This window comes from Rhinolophus sinicus, chromosome 13 (genome assembly GCF_057876585.1).
Source record: "Rhinolophus sinicus isolate RSI-liver-muscle chromosome 13, RSI-T2T, whole genome shotgun sequence".
In the NCBI taxonomy this organism is placed as follows: Eukaryota; Metazoa; Chordata; class Mammalia; order Chiroptera; family Rhinolophidae; genus Rhinolophus; species Rhinolophus sinicus.
In genome coordinates, this window is record NC_142513.1 from 59,128,636 (window position 1) to 59,147,994 (window position 19,359).

Genomic DNA, 19,359 nt, shown 5'->3' on the forward strand with positions numbered 1-19,359 from the left:
GTATTTTCTAGAGAAACTTTGGTTTTTCTCTAGCTCCCGACCAGGTTTAAAAAACAAAAAATGGACAGACTCCATTTTCTGCTACTTTTCCATATGAAGCACGTTCCCTGCCAGGCTGGAACAGGAGGTGCTAAGCCAGGGCTGGAGGCAAGGAGGAAGGGGCGTGGGCCTGTGCACTCTGGGGACTCAGGATTGCAAGACAGCCTCTCAATTGTCCTCAGGTCTTCTCTGGAGGAGAGGGAGGGAGCTATGTGTCCATACAGAGAAAGAAGAAATTGCCAATTGACACCAGCACAGTTTATTCACAAATAAATAAATACATATTAAGCAGAGCCTCCTGCCTGCCTCTAAGCGTCTACCCTATGGTTCCTTCCATCGCCGGAGGGGATAGGGAGGGTGGTCCTGGTGGGGACAGGCTCTCACCCTCAGGAATGCCCATGCCAGCATCCCAGGTGCCCTCGGCCAGGAGAGGGAGTCTGGAGAGGGGTCGCTTCGAAGGTGCTGAGGCTTCAGTGCTCACAGACAGGGCGCCAGTTGTCCGTCGTCACTTCAACTACTCAGGCCGGTGGCCACTCCAGGGGCGAGAGGGGCATCCAGGTCTCCAGCAGAGCCAGCACGTCGCCGGATAAGAGCTGCGGAGAGAGCGGTGACAGCATGGCCCTCAGCGCTGGGCACCGAGCGTGGGCGTCCGCGCTTGTGGGCTCCACTCTCAAGGACCGTGCCCTGCGTGTCCTCTCCCGCCCCTAGCCGCCTGGGCGCCCCGGGCACACCAGCCATGTAGCTCGGGAGAGAGCGGGCGAGGCCAAGCTCCGGGGACAGCAGGCGGCGCCCTCCTGGAAGGCGCGGGGCGAGCGCCGCGCGGGAACGAGATACTAACCGGAGACGACGGGCCCGGCTCCGGCGCCTGCCCCTCCGGGCGCGCCGCTACGTCGTAGAACACCGCAGGGTCGCGCGGCTCGGGCGCCGCTCGGGCTCCGGGACAGGCGGGGGAGGACGCCCAGGACCCCGCGGCGGGGGCGGCGGAGCCCAGGCCCGGGCCGCGCGCCTGCGTCTGCGCGGGGCCGCCGTCGGGGCAGAGCGGGCAGCCCTGAGGGAGCGCCGCGTCGCCGTGGCGCCGGCGCCGCAGGTTCTCCTCGCTGAGGCCCAGCACCGCCGACAGGTGGCCGATGTAGCGGATGGCCAGGCGCAGCGTCTCGATCTTGGTCAGGCTCTGGCCGGCGGGCGCCACCGACGGCGGCAGGAAGCGGCGCAGCTCGTGCAGGGCGCGGGCGAGCGTGCGCATGCGCAGCTTCTCGCGCTCGCTGGCGCTCTGCCGCTGCCCGCTGCCCAGGCGGCTGCTCCGGGCGCCGCGCCTCTCGGTGGTCGCGACGCGAGGGGCCGCGCGAGACCCGGGCCGCCTGGATCTCGGCACGGGGCTGCCAGCCGGGGCGCTGCCCCAGGAGTTCGGGGACGAGGCGGGGGAGCAGCCGCAGTCCCCGTCGGAGGGTGGCGGCGGCTGAGCTGGTCCCCAGGCCGCGGGGAGGATCCAGGACTCGGAGAGCGGCGGGCACAGGGACTGGGCCATGGCTGCGGCGGCGCGTCTGGGGACAGGCGGCCGGGGACCGCTTTATCCCGAGCCCGAGGTGTGAAGTGGCCCCTTCCAGGCCACATCAGCACATCAAAGCTGGCTCAGGGCCTGGAGGGGGCGGGGCCTGACCCTTTGAACCAACGGAGGGGAGGCCGAAGGTGCCGGCCGGTGGGCTGCAGCAGGTTGCACCCCCAACTCCCGCCCCGGCCCTCGCATGGGCACCGTCCTCAGCCACTCCCGCCTCCTGCCTGCGCCCAGCTCCGGGTGTTGGGCCAGCTCAGCAGGTTAAAGGAAGCATGATCAGAGAGACCTGGAAGTCCAGTAGGTAGGTTTGGGGCTGCCCTCACCTGTTGGGGACCTTGCAAATAAATTTTCTTGCACCTTCGTTTCCACTGTATATAATGGGGTCCTAGGGTCATGCTGCATCCAGGTGTATAGAATCAGCTAGGGATTGGGGGTGAGGACCTGATTCCTGCTACAAGTGAGAGAAATAGTGATTCCATTCCTTCTCTGAGACTGACTGGTCCTGGATGCGACCTTCCCTGGTGGCAGTGAGTAGAGGGGAACACTATGAGGACACTATCCCAGGCACGTCCAACAAGCTGGCAGAATCTGATCAGGTTGCTGGACCCTCTGAGCCAAGGGAGGGGTGAGCCCCCTGCCCTCCAGGACACCCTAAGCTGGGCAGGATCAGGGCCTTGGCTGCCCCCACTGATCTCTAGCTGGTGTTCTGCACCTTTGGGGTAGGTATAATAGGCTTTGCCAATGAAATGTGAGTGAAAATGACACACAAAAAAGCATTTGACAGAATTCAACACCCCTACATGATATAAATTCCCAATAGACGGGAACTTTCTCAACCCGAAAAAAGGCATCTACAAAGAACATACAGCTAACCTCATATTAAATAGTGAAAGACGGAAAGTTTTCACCCTAATATTGAGAACAAAACGAGATTGTCACCTCCTACCTAAGCGTATTCACCATCGTCCTGGAGAGTCTAGCTTGGGCAGTAAGAAAACAAAAAGGCATGCAGATTGGAAACGAAGAAATAAAGCTATTTGCAGACACCATGATTATCACGTAGGAAATCTCAGAACCTGTATTGTCTACCTAACCCCCCTGGTTGGAGTTTGCACCTTGTAACAGCTACAGCTACTTCACACGAGACGCTCTCCAGCTGGACTGCAGAACCTGGTGTCTGGCTTCACGTCTTCAAGAGAAGTGGTACCTAGGGTCTCTTCCAGTGCTGGGGATCTAAAGTTTTGCATCCTCCATGGCTTCCAGCCCTGGGAGACTAATGGGAGAGCTGATTTGTAGGAAAGGAAGCCAAACGGCTTGCTACCTTCTCCTTGGGCATCTCTGCCCACCACCGCCCCCTTCCCTTGTCTCTTTTATCTTCAGTGCCCTTGACCACCTCTAACACTTACACCCTCCTCTCTGCTGTCTGTCCCAGCAGCCCCAGAATGCTTATATCCAGGGTCACATCCAGGAGAGGCAATATCAAACCACCCTTGGGGAGAACGGAGAAGCCCACTCCCTGGGGACACAGCGTAGGACCCATCTACTTCCAAGGGGAGCCTGGCCCAGGAGGGCCCCCATCAGCCGGCAGCTGTCAGCAGGGTCTGCCCCTGGCTGACAGATGCCTTGGTGGGCTCCAGGTCCAAGCCAAGAACCTGGTATTGGAACCCATTGGGGCCCCTTCAATCCTGCTGGACCCAAGGGAACAAGCAATTGGAACTTGGCAGTGTTGTGTACAGCGCAAGAGGGGGTGCAGGGTGAAGGCTGGACAGCTGGGGGGTGCGCAGTAGGGCAAAGCCTGGACAGGCAGGTCTCAGACGGTCTAGGCACCCTGTTGCCATTCTTCTGAATATCAAAAAATCCCTCCAATTCCCACGATTGTGATTTCCACTGGTTTGTAGGCAACAATGCTCCAAAGTGAAATCTGTTTTATTAAGTACAAAATCAAATAGACATAATTGGACAAGAGGCTGTATGTGTGGGAGGCAGACTGTTTATCCTGAAAAGAGCTTTGGTCCCTGACGTTTCCCAGATCTGGAACCTAATAGTTAACATTCGTTAAGTATTTACATGGGAGCCATAGAGAGATCTGGAACAGGAAAAGGCACCATAAGTGGTGTGTGACAAAAGGGTCTCTGGTGTCAGGGTTGAGGGAGGGATAAAAAGACCCAAGGGTGAGTGTGGAAACAAAAAGCCCACAAAAATGGCATGAGAGGCAGGGTCTTCGGCCTTACAGGCTGATAAACTGGAGGTGCCACGTGGGAGTCCCTCCCTCTCCTGTTGCCCCTGGCGTCTCTGGGCCCAGGTTGTGCAAAGTACCGTCCATGGGCCTGATGGAGCCAAGTGGGGGCAGAGCAGGAACCCCCAACCCGAGCCTGGGCTCTCCCCCCTCCTGCCAGCCAGCCTCCCTCTTCCCTTTCCCAATGCCTCTCTTGCCTTTGATCTCCTTATCACGGCCTCTCTGGTAGGTTCATTTGGGAGCTGCCGGAGTTAATGAGTTCTCCGGGCAGCAGGGCCCACATGCCCTCCTGCTGGGGTGAGGACTTCACACCTCCGAGGCCTGTGTTTTGACAAGTGCCGAGCCAGTGGCTCCTGCTGCCCCTCTCGAGCCTGCCTTCTCCTGCCAAAGTGTAAGGCTGGGAAATGGGGCCGGGGCACAGCCCCCCTGAGCAGAGGTGAGAGTTCAATGGGGTCCTTGGCCAGGGTGAGGGGCAGGCAGGGCAGGGCAGCATCCTCACAGGCTGGGACCGGCTAGGAACCGGCTGGCTTCCTCAGCCCAAGCCGCAGTCCTGGGCACTGCCCCCTCCCACCTCCCAGCCCAGGGCCCTCATTTCCCGGCCAGACCCTCTGACATAGGCGTGCTAATCAGAGGTGCTATGTCACTACTCCCCTTGCAGCCCTTAATCCCCACTGGAGCCAGAGCCCCGGGAGAAGGAAGCAGCTCTGCCACCGCCAGCCTGCTTAGCGTCAGCAGGCATATCCCCTGGGAAGCTCCTAATGTGGGGTCCCCTATTGCCAGGAGTCTTCCCATCACACCTTGTACCAGCCCGAGACAAGACCTTTCAGGGGCATGACTGTTACTGACGAAGCCCCCACCTTCATAGAGCCTAGGACGCCCCTCTGGAGTGTGGCCAGTGAGGTTGCAGTCCCTGCCCTGCCATATACAACCTGTGTCACTCACTCTGTCTCGGCCCCAGCTTCTGCTGCTGTGCCCCCGGGGGACTAACGCCCACCGTGCAGACTGCCGCCGTGGTGAGTGCCAGGTTGTACTACACAAGCTCGTGCAGCGCCACGTGCACGTTCGCTACTGTCCCCGTGCTGGGCTTGGCTGGGTCACAGCTCACAACCACGCTGTGATGTGGATATTACTGACTCACGTGGTGGATGAGGACACGGAGTGGCGAGAGGGTGTCCCATGTCACTTAGCTAGAAGGGGCAGAGCTGGGGACCATGTGGCTCTGTCTGGGGCCGCAGCCTGTGTTTGCCCCCTGCCACCTCCCGTCTCCTCCTCTGAGGACTCGTGGCTCCTTTCCTCCTGGAGGGAAGGCCTGATAGTGAGGGTGCCGGGTGGGGCGATACCCTGGAGGCCTCCAGTCCCCATGGAACCTTGCTCCACGTCCCAGGGGCCTGTGGAGATGAACAAAGAAAAAGGTTTCCAAGCCCGCCCTGGACCTGCTGAACCAGGGTCCCCGAGGATGGAGCCAGAGAGTCTGGATCTGAAAAGTAAAATCTCCCCAGAATTAGGAAACTCGGCCATTTTTGAGAAACAGTGCCTATAGTGAACACCCCCCAATGCAGAAAGTGGAAAAGGCCCCGGGGAGTGCCTGGCCCCCCACCATGCATCCTAAGCACCCCTTGGGTCGCAGACAGATGAGGATGAGCTTGGCTTGGAGAAGGGGCTGAGGTTACCTGCAGCCCAGAGCATCAGAGGCTCTGCCCCCCTCCTTCCCCAGCAGCCTCCCAGCTACTGCCCGGCCCCCCAAGCTCCCAGGGAGCCCCTTCCAACTGAGATCACCCCCTCTCCTCACACCTCCAGCTCCCGGAGCCACTGAGCTGGCAAGCCATATGGAATAGATTATTCTGGACCCATGATAATCTGATTATCTTGGCCATGGGTCAGCTGGATGCCAGCCAGTGGAAGTCACAGGAGGCAGAGGGGTGATGAGGAGGGAGGGGGTGGGAAGAAAGGAGAGAGATTTGGCAGATTCTGGGAAAGGCTCAAGAGGAAGTGCCAGAATCTCCGTGGTCCTAGGAGCCAGGCTGAGAAAGCAGGCTAAGTAGACAGCACTTTCTCCTCAGGGGCGTCACATGTCCGCTTCTTCGCTCCGTCTGGGTTAGCACAGGAGGGCAAGGGGTGGTCTACGCTTTACAGTGGAAGGTGGGGAAACCAGCATAAAGGGAAGATGCAGACATGTGAATGTGGGGAAACTTGTCACACAGTACCTCAGTTTCCCCAGCTGTAAACTGAAGCAGGGGCTCCCGACCGCCTGCTGAGAGCTGAGAGCTCTGCAGGCCGTGGCGGGAAAGCATCAGTCTCAGGCCACAGTTTTGACCCCCGAGTCATGCACACGGGTAACAGTGTATAGACGGATAGGTGACGGGATACACTGATGTGTGCTTGCATTCCCAGCCACAGCCAGCAGAGGGTGCTGCCAAGCCAGCTGGCACCTTGGGATCTGAAAGCGCAGACCTACCTCTAAACAGAGGCCTGCCTCCTGGAGCAGGGCCAGCGCAGGGCGGGATAGGTACCAGGAGCTAAGCAGATGTGTCAGAAATGCTGGGGCTGCCTTACAAAGTGGGTAAAGCTGGCTCAGCGCTGGGGTGACAGGCCGTGTGACCCTGACAGCCACTTGCCTTCTCATGTGTCCACTGGAAAACACGCATCTGCGTTCAGAGAGGCAGAGCAAGACAGCCTAGAGGAAGGAGAAGGGGGCTGGCTCAGGAGGGCAGGGGCCAAGCAGCGCTCAGGTCCCTTCCCCCTTCCTGACACACACGCCTGGGAACAAAGGCTGGAAACAGTCAAAACACAAGCTGACCAAACTCTAGGCGGGGCATGCCTTGGGCTCTGTGCCCTTGCCAGCTCCCAGGTGAGGATTTGCAGGCCCAGCTCAGCTGCCAACTTGGGGTGCGTCCAACACTAGCCCCTCCAGAAAGTATAGGATAGAGCTTTCTGCAGGCCGGATGTACAGGTTTCGGGCCCCTTCCAATACCGCCCCTGCCCTCGCGACCGCTCACGACAGCAGTGAGGTGCCAGGTGAGTGATGAATCTTGGCAGGAGGGGGCGGCACACAGTGCCAGCCCAGGCCGCCCGGCTAGAAACCCTGGTGTGAGCGGCTCCCACACCAAGCTGCTCGGTCCTCAGGCAGCTTCAGGTCCTCCTTCAGAGGGGCAGGGGAAGGAGGGCACCCCACTTTAGACCCAAGAAAGAGCAGAGTGGGGGGCTCCTAGGACCGAGTTGGAATGCCTGGGCAGAGCCTGGGGGAGTGAGGAATCTCTGGGCGACCTCCTTTGCCAGAAGCTGGGGGACGGGGACGTCCCTAGATGGAGTGGGAAACATCTAGAGGAAGGGGATAGAGATTAAATTGACCAAATAATAAGTCAAACAGGGGAAGGGTCTTACATGATCAGCACCGATTATGCGCCTAAAACTGAGGAGAGGATGAACTCAGTCCTTGGCTCTGGAGGTCTCCCACCAAGAGAAGTCTGGATCCGGCCCTTGGCCTGAGCCAAGGCAGTTCTCTTCACCCTGGGCGCTTATGCGCCAGCCCCGGCCCTGTGTGTGTGCATGGTGAGTCCCTGGCACGGGCAGCCAGGCTGGTACGGCACCGCGGGTGTGCCACGTGCTGCTGGCTGGCCATGACCAGGCCCCCACCTCCGGGGTTCCCGGGGCTGGCCTGAGGCTTCAGAGCAGTCTCGGCATTTGCCCAGTGGTTGCCCTGACAGGAATTCATCCTGATTAGAAAAGATTCGCGGTTCAAGTGAAGACATACTGCTGAGTGACAGAGTCTAGTTGCAGAAAAATCCACTCCATGTGACATTACTGATATAAACAAACACGTAAGAAAACGAGAATCTAAAACAACCCCGTGCTTAGAAAGTCACCAAACGACAGCACGTATTTTGTAAAGGTGTACTGTGTAAATGGCATTGTCACCAAATCCGTAATAACATACCAGGACTTATTTGGTATGTGGGGAGGGCAGGGCCGGGCTCTGGGAGGTGGTCAAGGAAGCCTTAAACCGTATCTGTAATGTTTGCATTCTGACAAGGAGATTGCATTCATATATGAATGTACAATTAAACATATTTTTTTAATTATAGGCGTAAGGACGCCCCGATGCGGAAAACATTAAGGCGCCTCAGTGTATACGAGAACTTGTTACCACCACTCCAGGGGGTACTAGGCAGGCCTTCAAAATCTCGCTTGGGAAATCCATCTGCTGATACAGAAAATGATCTGAATACGTCAGTGAGAAAAGTCGGTCGCCAAACAACGTGCTCTCTAAATACCCAAAGGAATCGAAAGCAGGGACCAGAGCAGATGTTTGTAAGCCAACGTTCACAGCAGCAACAGGCACAAAAACGAAAAGGTGGAACCAACCCCAATGTCCACTGACAGATGAATGGACAGACAAAATGTGGTCTATGTCCATAATGGAATATTATTCACCCGTGAAAGGGAATGAAGTTGGGCACATGCTACACCGTGGATGAACCTTGAAGACACGATGCTAAATGAAATAAGCCAGCTACCAAAGGACACACACTGTATGATTTCACTTACAGGAGGTGTCTAAAATAGTCAAATTCAAGAGACAGGAAGCAGATTAGAGGTTACCAGGAGCTGGGGGCAGAAGGGGGTGGGAAAGGGGGAGCTGTTGTTTAATGGGCACAAAGTTTCTACCTGAGGTGATAAATAGGTTTTGGAAATAGAAGTGGTGATGGTCACACAGCATTGTGAATGCAATTAATGCCACTGAATTGCATACTTAAAAATGGTTAAGATGGCACATTTTAACCTTATATATAGAGGATGCCCCCCCCAAAAGAAACACATTTTAAGAAAGGAAAAACTGTATTAAAATTGTAATACTCAATGTATAGTCACATTTGACTTCTGCAATTACAAGAGGTGCTCAAAGTGGTTCCCATCAGCGTCTAGACACTTCTGATTATGGCAAACTACTGCTACATACATAACATCTCTTAAATGTGTATACATTTTTTTGGCACCCTCTGTATATTTTACCACAATTAAAAAAATTGTAAATGTAACATACAAAAACGATTGAATTGTACACTTTAATAGGTGAATGTATAGTATGTAAATTATATCTCTATAAAGCTGTTTATAAAAGAAAATACATACACCAGAAGCTTCAAAAAATGGAAAAACAAAAATCCCTGACATGCTCTTTCTCAATGCCTGTGTGTATGTGTTCAGGTATTTGTAGGGGTGCCGAGAAAGGCTGGGGTAGAGATGTGGGGCTACCTGCTGACGTGGAACTCTCTGGGTGCATGAAACTGGAGGCATTTAAAATTCCCTTCTTTTTGACTGTCTATACCTTCTTGCTTTTCTGTAACAAGCATTCATTGCTTTGGTAATTAATGAAAGGAGGGAGGGAGGAAAAAAGGAAGGAGAAGAGGGGGAGGAAGAAGGAAGGGTGGAAGGGAGACTTTGCAGAGCCAAGACCCCAAGCTTGTCTGCATTCCAGCCGGTGGGCCCAAGCTCCTTCAGCGCTGGGTTTACCCTCCCAGAGCCTGGGGTTCCAGGAGTGGGTACCACTCAGTCTCCCTCTTCGTCCTTTCCAGGAGCCCCAGGACCACAGATGGTCACCCCTGTCCTATAGGGAAGGCAGGCAGGACTTGTGGAGTCCCACGTGCTGAACACACAGTGCTACTACACCTAACCTTCCCAGCAAGGGCACCCATTTCACTGATGAGGAGACTGAGGCTCAGGGGGATTGAACCCAGGCACAGGTAGCTCTAGGCGTGGCTGCCCCTCCTGGGCCCCAGGCTCTGACCCAGGCAGCTGTGGGGCCTCTGCAGGCCCTTCCACACCAGCCTCCTCAGCTCAGCTATTTTGTTGCGGGAAGAGCAGGGAGACCCCTCCATGCCCGCCACCTGCGGGGCAGCTCCCTAGGTACTGGTGGCCTCTAGCCCCTCCAGTGTCCCCAGCCAGTAGTGGTCCATCCTTCCCACCTTCCTCCACACGCTCTCCCTCCTGCCCTGCCCTCCTCGGCCCACTCCCAGCGCCCCTGGCCGGGTCTAGTAGCTCTGATGTGACCAGTCTCCTGTCCGGTGTCCTGCCTCCAGCCCTTCACCTTCCAGCTCCTTTTCTTCCTCAGAATTTCTGTGGCCTCATTGCCTCCCGAGTCCAAACTCAACCAGCAGGATTTGCACTCCCCCCACCCCCGCCCGTCCAGGCCCTCACACCCCTCCTGGGGCTCCAGCCCTCTTGGCGTTGCCCAAAGCAGTCCTGGGCCTCTCCACTCCCAGACTGGGGCTCAGCTCTTCCCGCTGCCAGGAATGCCCCAGCTCCACTTGGAGAAAATCCACCATTTCTGGTCCCTCCCTCCCTCCTGTGACCTGGCCTGGTGACTGACTGGCCAGGAAGCACCTCTGTCGCCCGTGGGCTCCCAACACACTAGGCCACCATAGACGCAGAGCTGCCTTGTTCCTTTCTCCTCCTCCTCCAGCTCCAGCTCCCAGAGGGCAGCAAACTCACCACCCCCCAGGAGCCTTCACCCCCAGCCGGTTGGTATTTCCCAGTGGTCTTGTACATGGTCTTTGTGGGTTCACATTCTGGCTCTGAGGGACTGGGGCAAATGATGGGGCCTCTTTGGGCCTGGTTTCCCCATTGGAGGAGGAGAACAGCAGGAGTCTGCAGTCCTGGGGTCTGAGCACTGAACGGCTGCCACAGGCCCGGCGCTGGCACTTACTCTGTGGAAGTGCTAGGAAGACAGGTGGCCTGAGGCCTGGTCAGGGGGAGCTCCAGTTCCAGCCGCTGCTCTGAGACTTGTCGTGTGGCTGTCGGGCTCAGAGTCTCCCAGTGACACCGATGGTGCCCTGCTTGGCAGGGCCTTGTCATCGGGCTTCCCTGGCTGTGCCCAGAGGCATGCACCCGCCCCTGGGCCGGGAGGGGCAGTAGCTGGGCACGCTGACGGCTCCTGGAGTAAGGGGCCGTCCGGGGCCGTCCTCCTCCATTTCCTCCCTCGCTCCCTCGCCATCCCAGGGACATAGACCCTGCCTTTTCCCTGGGCCTACAGGGGCGGGGCGGTGGGGGGTGACCTGCAGTCTCCCACCCCCACCCCAGAAGCACATTCTGGGGTTTCTGAGGGGGCCTGCTGCCTGGCTGTTTTGGAGGCCCCTGCACACCCTCGTTCCCAAGTCAACACCTTCTGCCCTGGGGGAAGCGGCCTTGTGTCAACAGGCAGAGTGGAGGTGTGAAGGCAGCCACAGTGGCCAAGGGGGCGGCTGGGCTGGCCCTCACTGCTCGGCTGGTAATGAGAATACCACACGGCCCCTGCAGCCCCTCACAGGCTGCCTCCTTCCCTTCCGTGTTCCCACAGCCTGTCCACCCCCAGGGCCTGGAAGGGAAAGCAGAGCTACGGGGCACAGGCCAGGCCTTAACCTGGCTCCAGCTCCTTGGACCCGATCCTGGGGGCCCTGCACTACCTGCCCAGGGAGAAAAAGAGCAGGTGGAGAACTGGGGCTGGGGGTAAACAAACAATGAGGCCTGTGCAAGGCCGCCAAGAGCAGGCCTGGCACGTTCGGGGCCCAACCTGGGCCTCTGCCCTGCTCATCCGACAGGTGGTCAGGGGCAAAGTCCTGGGACGTCAATAAACGGAGAATGGGATGGAGGCCTCCGTGTCCTCACCTATGTAACAGGAATCGTGACATGGGCACTGCCGGCCTCAGCACCAAGCTGACTGGTGCCACACGAGGAAGCTCAGCCAAAGGTCACAGTGGCCCTGTGGTTCCAGCCCCACAGCTGGCCATCTGAGCCAGAGCTTCCGGAGCCCAGGAGAGCAGGGCGGGAGACTCAGGGCGGAAGCGCCTGTGCGACCTCATTCTGCAAGCCCAGCGCAGGATGGGTGCCCTGTGGCTCCCTCACCCAGAGGCTGCCCAGCGCCCGGAGGCGGCAGTTCCTGTGTTCTCCCTGCTTCTTGGCCTCGGCTCTAAAAGCACCTCGGGATTGTCAGGTCCACCCCCCTTGTTTTATGGAGCTCGTCAGGGCTGAGAGGCAACAACAGCCATCCACTGCACTATACGTGCCGACCGTGTTCCATCGGGCCTCTTCCGGATCTTGTGCAGAAACAGGCCACTCACTCCCGGGACAGCCCCTCTCAGCTTAGAAAGTTCTTCAGACTCCCCCTGGAGTATTCTCCTCCAGGTATCTGGAGACGACATCACATCGCCATATTGTGTGCTTCCTGGACAAAGCACCCCCAAGTCCTTCAGCTATTTCTCTGGTGACCTGGCTTCCAGCCCCCTCACCAAGCTCCCTCCCCGGTTTGTCCCATTGCTCATACACTGTGGCCCCTCGGTCTGACCACTTTTCTGGGTATGGCCCACCCTGCCTAGGGAATGAGAGACCAGCCCTGTGGCTGAAGACCCCGTTTCTTGCCAATAAGAAGGGAATCACTTTTGTTTCTCATGCCCCCTGATGCGTGGAAGGCAATGACGGCCACGCCTTTTCCAGACCTGCTGCTGGTTACACCTGCCTCCCGACCCTGAACTTAAAGGGAGGACACCCGGGGCTCCGTTGATTCTACCTTATTAGATCCGATGGGTTCTTCTGGCCTGTTGGGATCTCTTTAGGTCCTGGTTGCTACCCAGTTCACTTCTTGGGTTTGGATCTTGCCCCACATTAGATCAATTCATATCTTCATTCCAGATCATAACGCTGCCCCTGAGAAGCTGGGACTAGAGCCGGTGGCACAACACGAGGCCTGCTTCCAAGTGAACATCCATCCATTCATCTGGGGGAACAAAGAATCTGTTATGAATTATCTTAACTGAACTGTCATCCAGCTAACCTGGCCCCATTTGTTGGCAAGGACACCCCAGGAACGTCTTTCTTATGTGGACAGGAATTGTGTCTGGCTGCTCAGAGCACACTCCCAAAATGACAATGATGTGATTTTATTTTCTCTCACATTAAAGACTTTCAGGAGTAGAGAGTTCTGGACCAGTATGGCACTTCCATTGTCATTGATGCCTCAGGCTTCCTGCTGCGGCACTATCCTTCGTGTGTGACTTCTATCCTTGAGGTGGCCTCACGGTCACAAAATGGTTGCTGAAGCTACACCCATCACGTTTCCCAGGTAGAAAGAAAATATAAGTGGTCAGAACCACAGGAATGTATCTCTCTGCCTTAAAGAGCTTTTTTAGAAGCCCCATCCAATACTTCTAACATTTCATTGGCCACTCCATCTGCTAGGCAGGGTGGGAACTGTAGTTGTTTTATCTGGGCATATAACCACCCACAGTAATACTGGGCCCTGTGATTAAGTTAGAAAGAAGAACAGAGGCTGTAATACATGCTGTGTGGGCAACCAGAAGTCCTTGCCATCCTCATGCACATGCTACTGACCATGTTTCCTAAATCTAGCCACCATTTCCTCAGCTGGTAAGGGGTGGAGCTGGGACTCTAAAACCCAGGTCTGTCTGATTCCACAGCTCGACCTCCTAACCATGAAGCTACACTGCTTCCCTGTGTAAACGGGAGGCCCAGTGGGAGGATGCACTTTGGTTTTCCCCTCGTGAGTGGGGCTGACAGACACTGTGTCCCTGGCCCCTAGAGCCTGGCTGCAAGGCCTAGTGAAGAGCCAGGGGCCACAGCAAACCAAGCCCGGGGTCCCACCTTCCAGAACTTATGCTCTGACATTGCACAGTCTAAGGCCTGGGCTCTGGGGAAAGCTCAAAGGTAGACAGAAGGCGGCCAGGGGACCCTAGAGAGGGAAAAGCATGCAGGGCTCTGTGCTGGGTGGAGTGCCATTATTCACCACATCCTCTCACAGGCAATCCCTCCAGGCTGCTCTGATGAATGGGGGTGGGATGGGAGACAGGAGGAATAATTCTGGAAATTCATAACCATTCTGGAGAACACATGGCCACTTCACCACTCCACATCCAGCTACCTGTGCACAAGGCAGGGCTGTTTGGCAAAAACTAGAAACACGCCAAAAGTGTAGCAATAAGAGACTGACTACGGTGTGAGCATGCTTTGGAATATTATACGGCAATTAAAAAGAACGAGTCAGTAAGATCAACAGCACATCAATCTGAAATTTCAGAACCCAGATCAAGAAATATATATGAAACTTGATGAATTTTGTTTACAACTGTCAATTCCATGTACATAAATTCTTTGATAGTACAGTGTGTCAGAGTTTCATAGTATTGTACAGCTTTGGATGAATAAATGGTGATATTCGAGTACGTACCCTACGTTTGCCATTATTTCAACCTCAGAAGTGTGGGACTGACTGCTTTCTAAGTCCACAGTACCCAAAGGGAAAAGTAGCTCTTTTTTTTTTTTTTTTTTCACCTTGGGCTTAAACCCTTTTAAGTCCCGAAATGTTGTATAACTAACTGCTTCTTTCCAAAGAAAGCCTGTTTGAAATCCAGCATGCTTAACCAATTCCATCTTCTTTTGTGTTATGGACAAATTAAAACATTTCCTCTCCTCATTCATTGCAGCTAGAATAAACTAAACAACAGTTAGTGACCTTGGTCAGCGTTATTCCATGTCCATTTTTACTTCATCATAATGTTACAGTGGTAACATAAACATTTTTTCTCCAACATATTTTAAAATAAGTCCTGAGGAAAAAGGGATGCAATTTCATCATTGAACGTCTATCTGCACCTCCTGCCACTACATCTTTTATCCCCCAAGTAAAATGATCCTCTATGATTGAAACAGATGAACACAAGTCACCCATGACCAACTATGAGTCAGTTAAATATGTCATGACATGGAATGCTCTAAGATATGCTACTAAATGAAAAAACAGCAAGTTACAGGCTCGGACAGGCACGTGTCGTAACGTTACCCAACTTACGCGATGTGTTTTCTAAGGAGACATGTTGAAGAGAATGCAATGGACCAGGTCTGGAAGGACACATGATAACCTAACAATAGCTATTACCTTTGGGGACGGCTTACAGGGCCGTCAGCTTTCTCCCTAATGTTTCCATTTCTTACCAAGAGAATGTATTCATTATGTAATTTGTGAAACTAAAAGTTAATTTTTAAAAACAGCCATAGAAATACCACAAGGCCATTGATGACTTCAGGGTAGGACCAGCTAACCTATTCCTGCATCACTGTGTTGGCCTTCAATTATTGGCTCCTGAGTTGTTTTTCATGTCACACTTCTGCTCAAAAGTCAGTTTGACTCCCCATTGCCTTGGGAAGAAGACCCCACTTCTTAGCCTGGCACCCCCCGCGTGTGCTCTAGCTCTCCCCATCACCACCCTGCACACTGTTCCTGAAGCACCTTGGGAAGTCCCACTGCCAGTCCTTTGCTGATGCCATTCGTTCCCACATCCAGAATGCTCTTTACCTGCCTCTCTCTCTGTGCAAGTCCTAGTCATGGTTCAAGGCCCCGCTCTACCTCTCCACCTCTGTGGCCAAATTCTACAGTCCCTGGCCCTCATGAGACCCTTAGTCTTTCCTCGGAAGATCACAAAGGACACTGACACCTCCTTTAAACTGTAATTATTGCTGAGAAGTGAGAGCTTTTATGTTATAAACTTTACCATTGTTCAAGTGGATACTATGAGACAAAAACAGTCCTGTGAGTAGAAATACAATTATTATTCCTGTTTTATAGAGCAAAAGGCTCAGACAGGTTAAGGGCTCTGCCCAAGGGCACACAGCTAGTTAGTGGTGGGCCTACTAATTATATCATGACCTGTTCACTCATCTCTCCCACAAAACTGAGACCCTGGTGTGCCTGACATTTACCAGTTACTAAATATTATGAATATGAATTAAATGAATAATGCCTACAAGCATCTTGAAATGTAAATACCTTCTTTATAAAATGACAGCACCAAACATTTAGCCCACTTACCAGGTACATACTAAGTAGTTCCGTGCACGGTTCCCCTTAGTACCAGCAACCACCCTAGGTGGTGGGTATTCTGTATTATTGCTGACGATGAGGAAACTTGAGTCTCAGAGGAGTTAAGTCACTTGTCCAAAGTCACACAGCAAATAAAAAGGATCTGACTCTGGCCTGCTTGTGGGGGACCCATCTTCCCCCATTTCATTCCCATTAATTCTTCTTCTGCAAGCTGCTCTGTTCTGTTTTTCAGGAACAGAAATTAACTGTGGGCAACAAGATGACTTTCTCAGTGTCACTCAGCAAATCAGCAAGTGCAGGTTGGAAAGAACCCAGGTAGGGTCAACCTGTATGTCTCTTTCCCGCCCACTGCCCCATCCCCCATCACTGCTGGCAGGTCCCTCCAGGCTTGTCTTGAAGCCTTACAAGCACAGGTGTGGGCACTGGGTGTAAGTTACTGGGCACGGCCCCCCAGGGACTGGTGATGAGCGAGGCGGCCACTCATCACAGGGGGCCATGTGTGACTTGGGGGACAGCCCTAGACGATGGCACTGCCCACGGTTGTCGGACTCCTGGGCACTCACCCTGCGCAGTGGACGGGGCGGGGTGGGTGGGTAGCCGGTGAGAAGCTTAGCAACTCCATCCAGATGCGAATTGTCCCTCCCACACTTCCCGGGCTGCAGGGGCCTCCATTAGAGCTCCTGAGGGGTCAGAATCCACACCTTCGCAAATGGGCCCGCTTTCCCAGGGCCCCCCTGCCCAGACCTTCCCTGGGCTCTGTGGGTTTTGACACCTCTCTGTAACCTGGCGGGAGGCCACCTCACACCTTTGGTCCAGATAAAAGCTCAGGCCTGGAGGTGGCCGGCCCAGCCTCCCATAGCCCTCCGCCCGGCCATGGCCCAGTCCCCTTCCCTGCAGAGCCTCGACCACTGGATCTTACCCCAGGGTTGGCGCTGGGCCGGCCACTCGGACTCCACGTCCCCAGCCTCCTCCTCGGATTCGTCGGGCTCGTGCCCCTGCGACGGCGCCCGCGGCCCCTCGCAGCCCGCGCTCCCCGCTCGCGGCGCCGGCGCCGCCGAGGCCGCCCAGACGGCGCCAGGACGAGCACGGCCGGGACCCGGCGGCGGGCAGCAGCGGCAGAGCGCCAGCGAGCGCGAGAAGCTGCGCATGCGCACGCTCGCCCGCGCCCTGCACGAGCTGCGCCGCTACCTGCCGCCGTCGGTGGCGCCCGCCGGCCAGAGCCTGACCAAGATCGAGACGCTGCGCCTGGCCATCCGCTACATCGGCCACCTGTCGGCGGTGCTGGGCCTCAGCGAGGAGAACCTGCGGCGCCGGCGCCGGCGCCACGGCGACGCGGCGCTCCCTCAGGGCTGCCCGCTCTGCCCCGACGGCGGCCCCGCGCAGACGCAGGCGCGCGGCCCGGGCCTGGGCTCCGCCGCCCCCGCCGCGGGGTCCTGGGCGTCCTCCCCCGCCTGTCCCGGAGCCCGAGCGGCGCCCGAGCGCTTGGGGAGCAGGGTCCTTGACGTGGGTCGCCAGGTGACACCCCCTTACTGCCCCAGGATGCAGTCGCTCCCGCAGGTGTCGCAAGGGAGAGCCCCCGACGCGGCCCTTTGGACGCTGCCCCAAATCCGTTCCGGAACGCTGACATCCCCACAGCCCGGGAACCAGGCCACGCCCTGGACGCCGCCTCCCGCGGCTCCGGAGCTGACTGCAGTGCACCAGGTACCGAGGTCCGCCCCGCTTCCCTCGGGTGGTCCCTCCGCTTCAGTTGGAAATGGACGGGGTGGGTGGGCTCTAATCTGCAGAGAATCCCGTGCTCTTTAGATTCCCATCATCTAACCCAACCCTAGTTCGGGGTGGAGAGAAACTGAAGGATGGACAGGATGCTAACCTCCTTGGAGAAAGGAGAAAGAGATGGGGCCCTGGGGAGTGAAGGCCACCCCCACCCCCACTTAGAAGTCTTCAAAACATTGTGGGAGAGGGAGGAGCCCTCAGACTTGCACCTGTGGCCCTAGGGTTGGGGGCTTCCTGACAAGATTGGCTTTGAGCTGGTAACCATAAAAGAGCATATTAATAACCAAAATTTATTGAACCCTTACTGTGTTCCCAACACCATGCCTGACACTTTACATGTATTGACGCATTCAACCTTCCAGCAACCCTGTGAAGCAGGTATTATCATCCTCATTTTACAGATAAGAAAAATGAGACTCAAAGAGCTTATCTGAGTTTTCATAGATAGTGGGTAGCAGAGCTGGGATTTGAACCCTGGGGGGTGTCTCTCCACAGTAGCTACTGTTCACCACTTTGCCTTACCGCATTCATAGCACCAGGGAACTCTGGGGGGCATCCAAGGTCAAGATTTCAGGGCATCAGGCAGTAGCCCACTCACCAACTGCTCTTGTCTCTCTTGCAGGGTATCTCTGTGTCTCCAGAGTCCTATGTGTTGCCAGAAACCCCTCCCCTCCTGCCCCACTCAGCATGCCAGAGACTCCAGCCTCAGACCCAGTGGGGATACTGGAGCCACAGTGCAGAGATGCTCCCCAGCTCGGAGGACCAGGGAGCAGGCCCCACCCTCCAGCTCAATGATGAAAGCCCTCTCCAGAGCTCAGGCCTGCAGCTCAGTGGCTGCCCTGAATTTTGGCAAGAAGATTTGGAGGGGGGCCACCTCGGCATCTTCTAATGGCTTTGCTGTCCCCTTTCCAGCTGGGAGTCTGGCCTGTAGTGTGAGCACCCTCCTTGTATGTGACATCAGTGGTTTTCAAACTTTCCTTTAGCCAAGGGTCCCTTTCCCAAGTGATGTCTTTCGTGGAAGCAGTGTTTGAAATAGTTGGTGGCCCCTGGCTGGAGTTGGGGCTGGGGCAGTGCCCTCTGCTCCTAGACACCCCCCAGAAAGACCTGCAGAGCACAGCCTGAGCTGCAATAAGACAGTAGCTGCCTGACCATGAAGTTGGCAGGGCTGGGAGTGGTGGAGGAATGGGTTCGGGGAGGGGGGAGGGCAGAAGCCTATATGCTTTGATTTTGCTTCTTAAAGAAAAGACACAAGAAAAATCTGGTTTGGTCTGTTTTTCTTCTATCAACGTGCGTTTTATGGCCTCTGGGAAAGGAAAAATGTTCCCATCCTGTGGGAAACAAGCCATGCTGCTCTTCCCTCCCCAAATCCAAGCCTACCAAGGTTGAGGTGGGCCTTCACTTGCCAGTTGGACCATTTTTACTGTGCAGGGGCTCCCCCTGGCCTGCTGTGCAAGGTGGCACGGGGGGGTCGACGCTTGGACCTGTTCACTTGCCTCAGACCCATCACATTGCCCTTTCCCGTTCTCCTAGGTGCATCCCTGCTGGCCTGTGGGACTCTGTCACAATTATAGGACATTGCTTTCAAAGGATGCCTGAGTGGGTCCCACATAACTAGGTCAGTGTATTCGTTTGCTTGGGCTGTCCAGACAGAATACCACAAATTGGGAGACTTAACAGACATTTGTTTTCTCACAGTTCTGGAGGCTAGAAGTCCAAGATCAAGGTGTCAGCAGGTCTGGTTTCTTCTGAGGCCTCTCCTTGGCCCCCTTCTCACTGTGTCCTCTCATGGTCACCCCTTGGTCTGTGTCTGTTTGACTCTCTTTCTATAAGGATACCGGTCCTATGGGGTTAGGGCCCACCCATGACCTCATTTTACCGTAATTACCTCTTTACAGA

At 55.6% G+C, this 19,359-nt stretch overlaps 3 protein-coding genes across 8 annotated transcripts in view; 1 reads left to right on the forward strand and 2 right to left on the reverse strand.

Moving 5' to 3' along the window:
* Nucleotides 1-561, reverse strand: part of PEX11A (peroxisomal biogenesis factor 11 alpha) — a 45,205-nt gene extending 44,644 nt beyond the window's left edge. Inside the window, exon 1 of the mRNA XM_088789358.1 lies at nt 424-561. Within this exon, the coding sequence (XP_088645484.1) occupies nt 424-447 (24 nt within the window). The 5' untranslated portion in view covers nt 448-561. The remainder of the gene's footprint in view (nt 1-423) is intronic.
* MESP1 (mesoderm posterior bHLH transcription factor 1) lies at nt 493-16,748 on the reverse strand. 6 transcript variants are annotated; one of them, XM_088789357.1, is made up of 7 exons: nt 16,610-16,747; nt 16,254-16,370; nt 15,679-15,935; nt 12,367-12,573; nt 6,443-6,501; nt 878-5,215; nt 493-632 (listed from the first exon to the last, which is right to left on the reverse strand). In XM_088789357.1, the coding sequence occupies exons 6-7, from the start codon at nt 1,562-1,564 to the stop codon at nt 558-560; spliced, it is 762 nt and encodes a 253-aa protein (XP_088645483.1). In that variant the 5' UTR covers nt 1,565-5,215; nt 6,443-6,501; nt 12,367-12,573; nt 15,679-15,935; nt 16,254-16,370; nt 16,610-16,747; the 3' UTR covers nt 493-557. The 6 variants fall into 6 exon arrangements, with proteins under 6 accessions (XP_088645483.1, XP_088645477.1, XP_088645480.1 ...); XM_088789351.1 differs by having other exon boundaries at nt 6,283-6,501; XM_088789354.1 differs by adding an exon at nt 14,326-14,419 and having other exon boundaries at nt 878-6,501.
* Nucleotides 16,549-18,720, forward strand: MESP2 (mesoderm posterior bHLH transcription factor 2). Its single transcript, XM_074317829.2, has 2 exons — nt 16,549-17,391; nt 18,086-18,720. The coding sequence occupies exons 1-2, from the start codon at nt 16,564-16,566 to the stop codon at nt 18,350-18,352; spliced, it is 1,095 nt and encodes a 364-aa protein (XP_074173930.2). The 5' UTR covers nt 16,549-16,563; the 3' UTR covers nt 18,353-18,720.
* Nucleotides 18,721-19,359: the final 639 nt, after the last annotated feature.

What these genes read in the sequence shown, in the direction of transcription:
- MESP1 (XM_088789353.1), bottom strand. Translation starts at nt 1,564, where the DNA reads ATGGCCCAGTCCCTGTGCCCGCCGCTCTCCGAGTCCTGGATCCTCCCC. An exon ending in AGCCGGGCCCGTCGTCTCCG is followed by an intron (nt 633 to 877) that starts GTTAGTATCTCG and finishes CTCTCTCCGCAG; the next exon opens with CTCTTATCCGGCGACGTGCT.
- MESP2 (XM_074317829.2), top strand. Translation starts at nt 16,564, where the DNA reads ATGGCCCAGTCCCCTTCCCTGCAGAGCCTCGACCACTGGATCTTACCC. An exon ending in AGCTGACTGCAGTGCACCAG is followed by an intron (nt 17,392 to 18,085) that starts GTACCGAGGTCC and finishes TCTCTCTTGCAG; the next exon opens with GGTATCTCTGTGTCTCCAGA.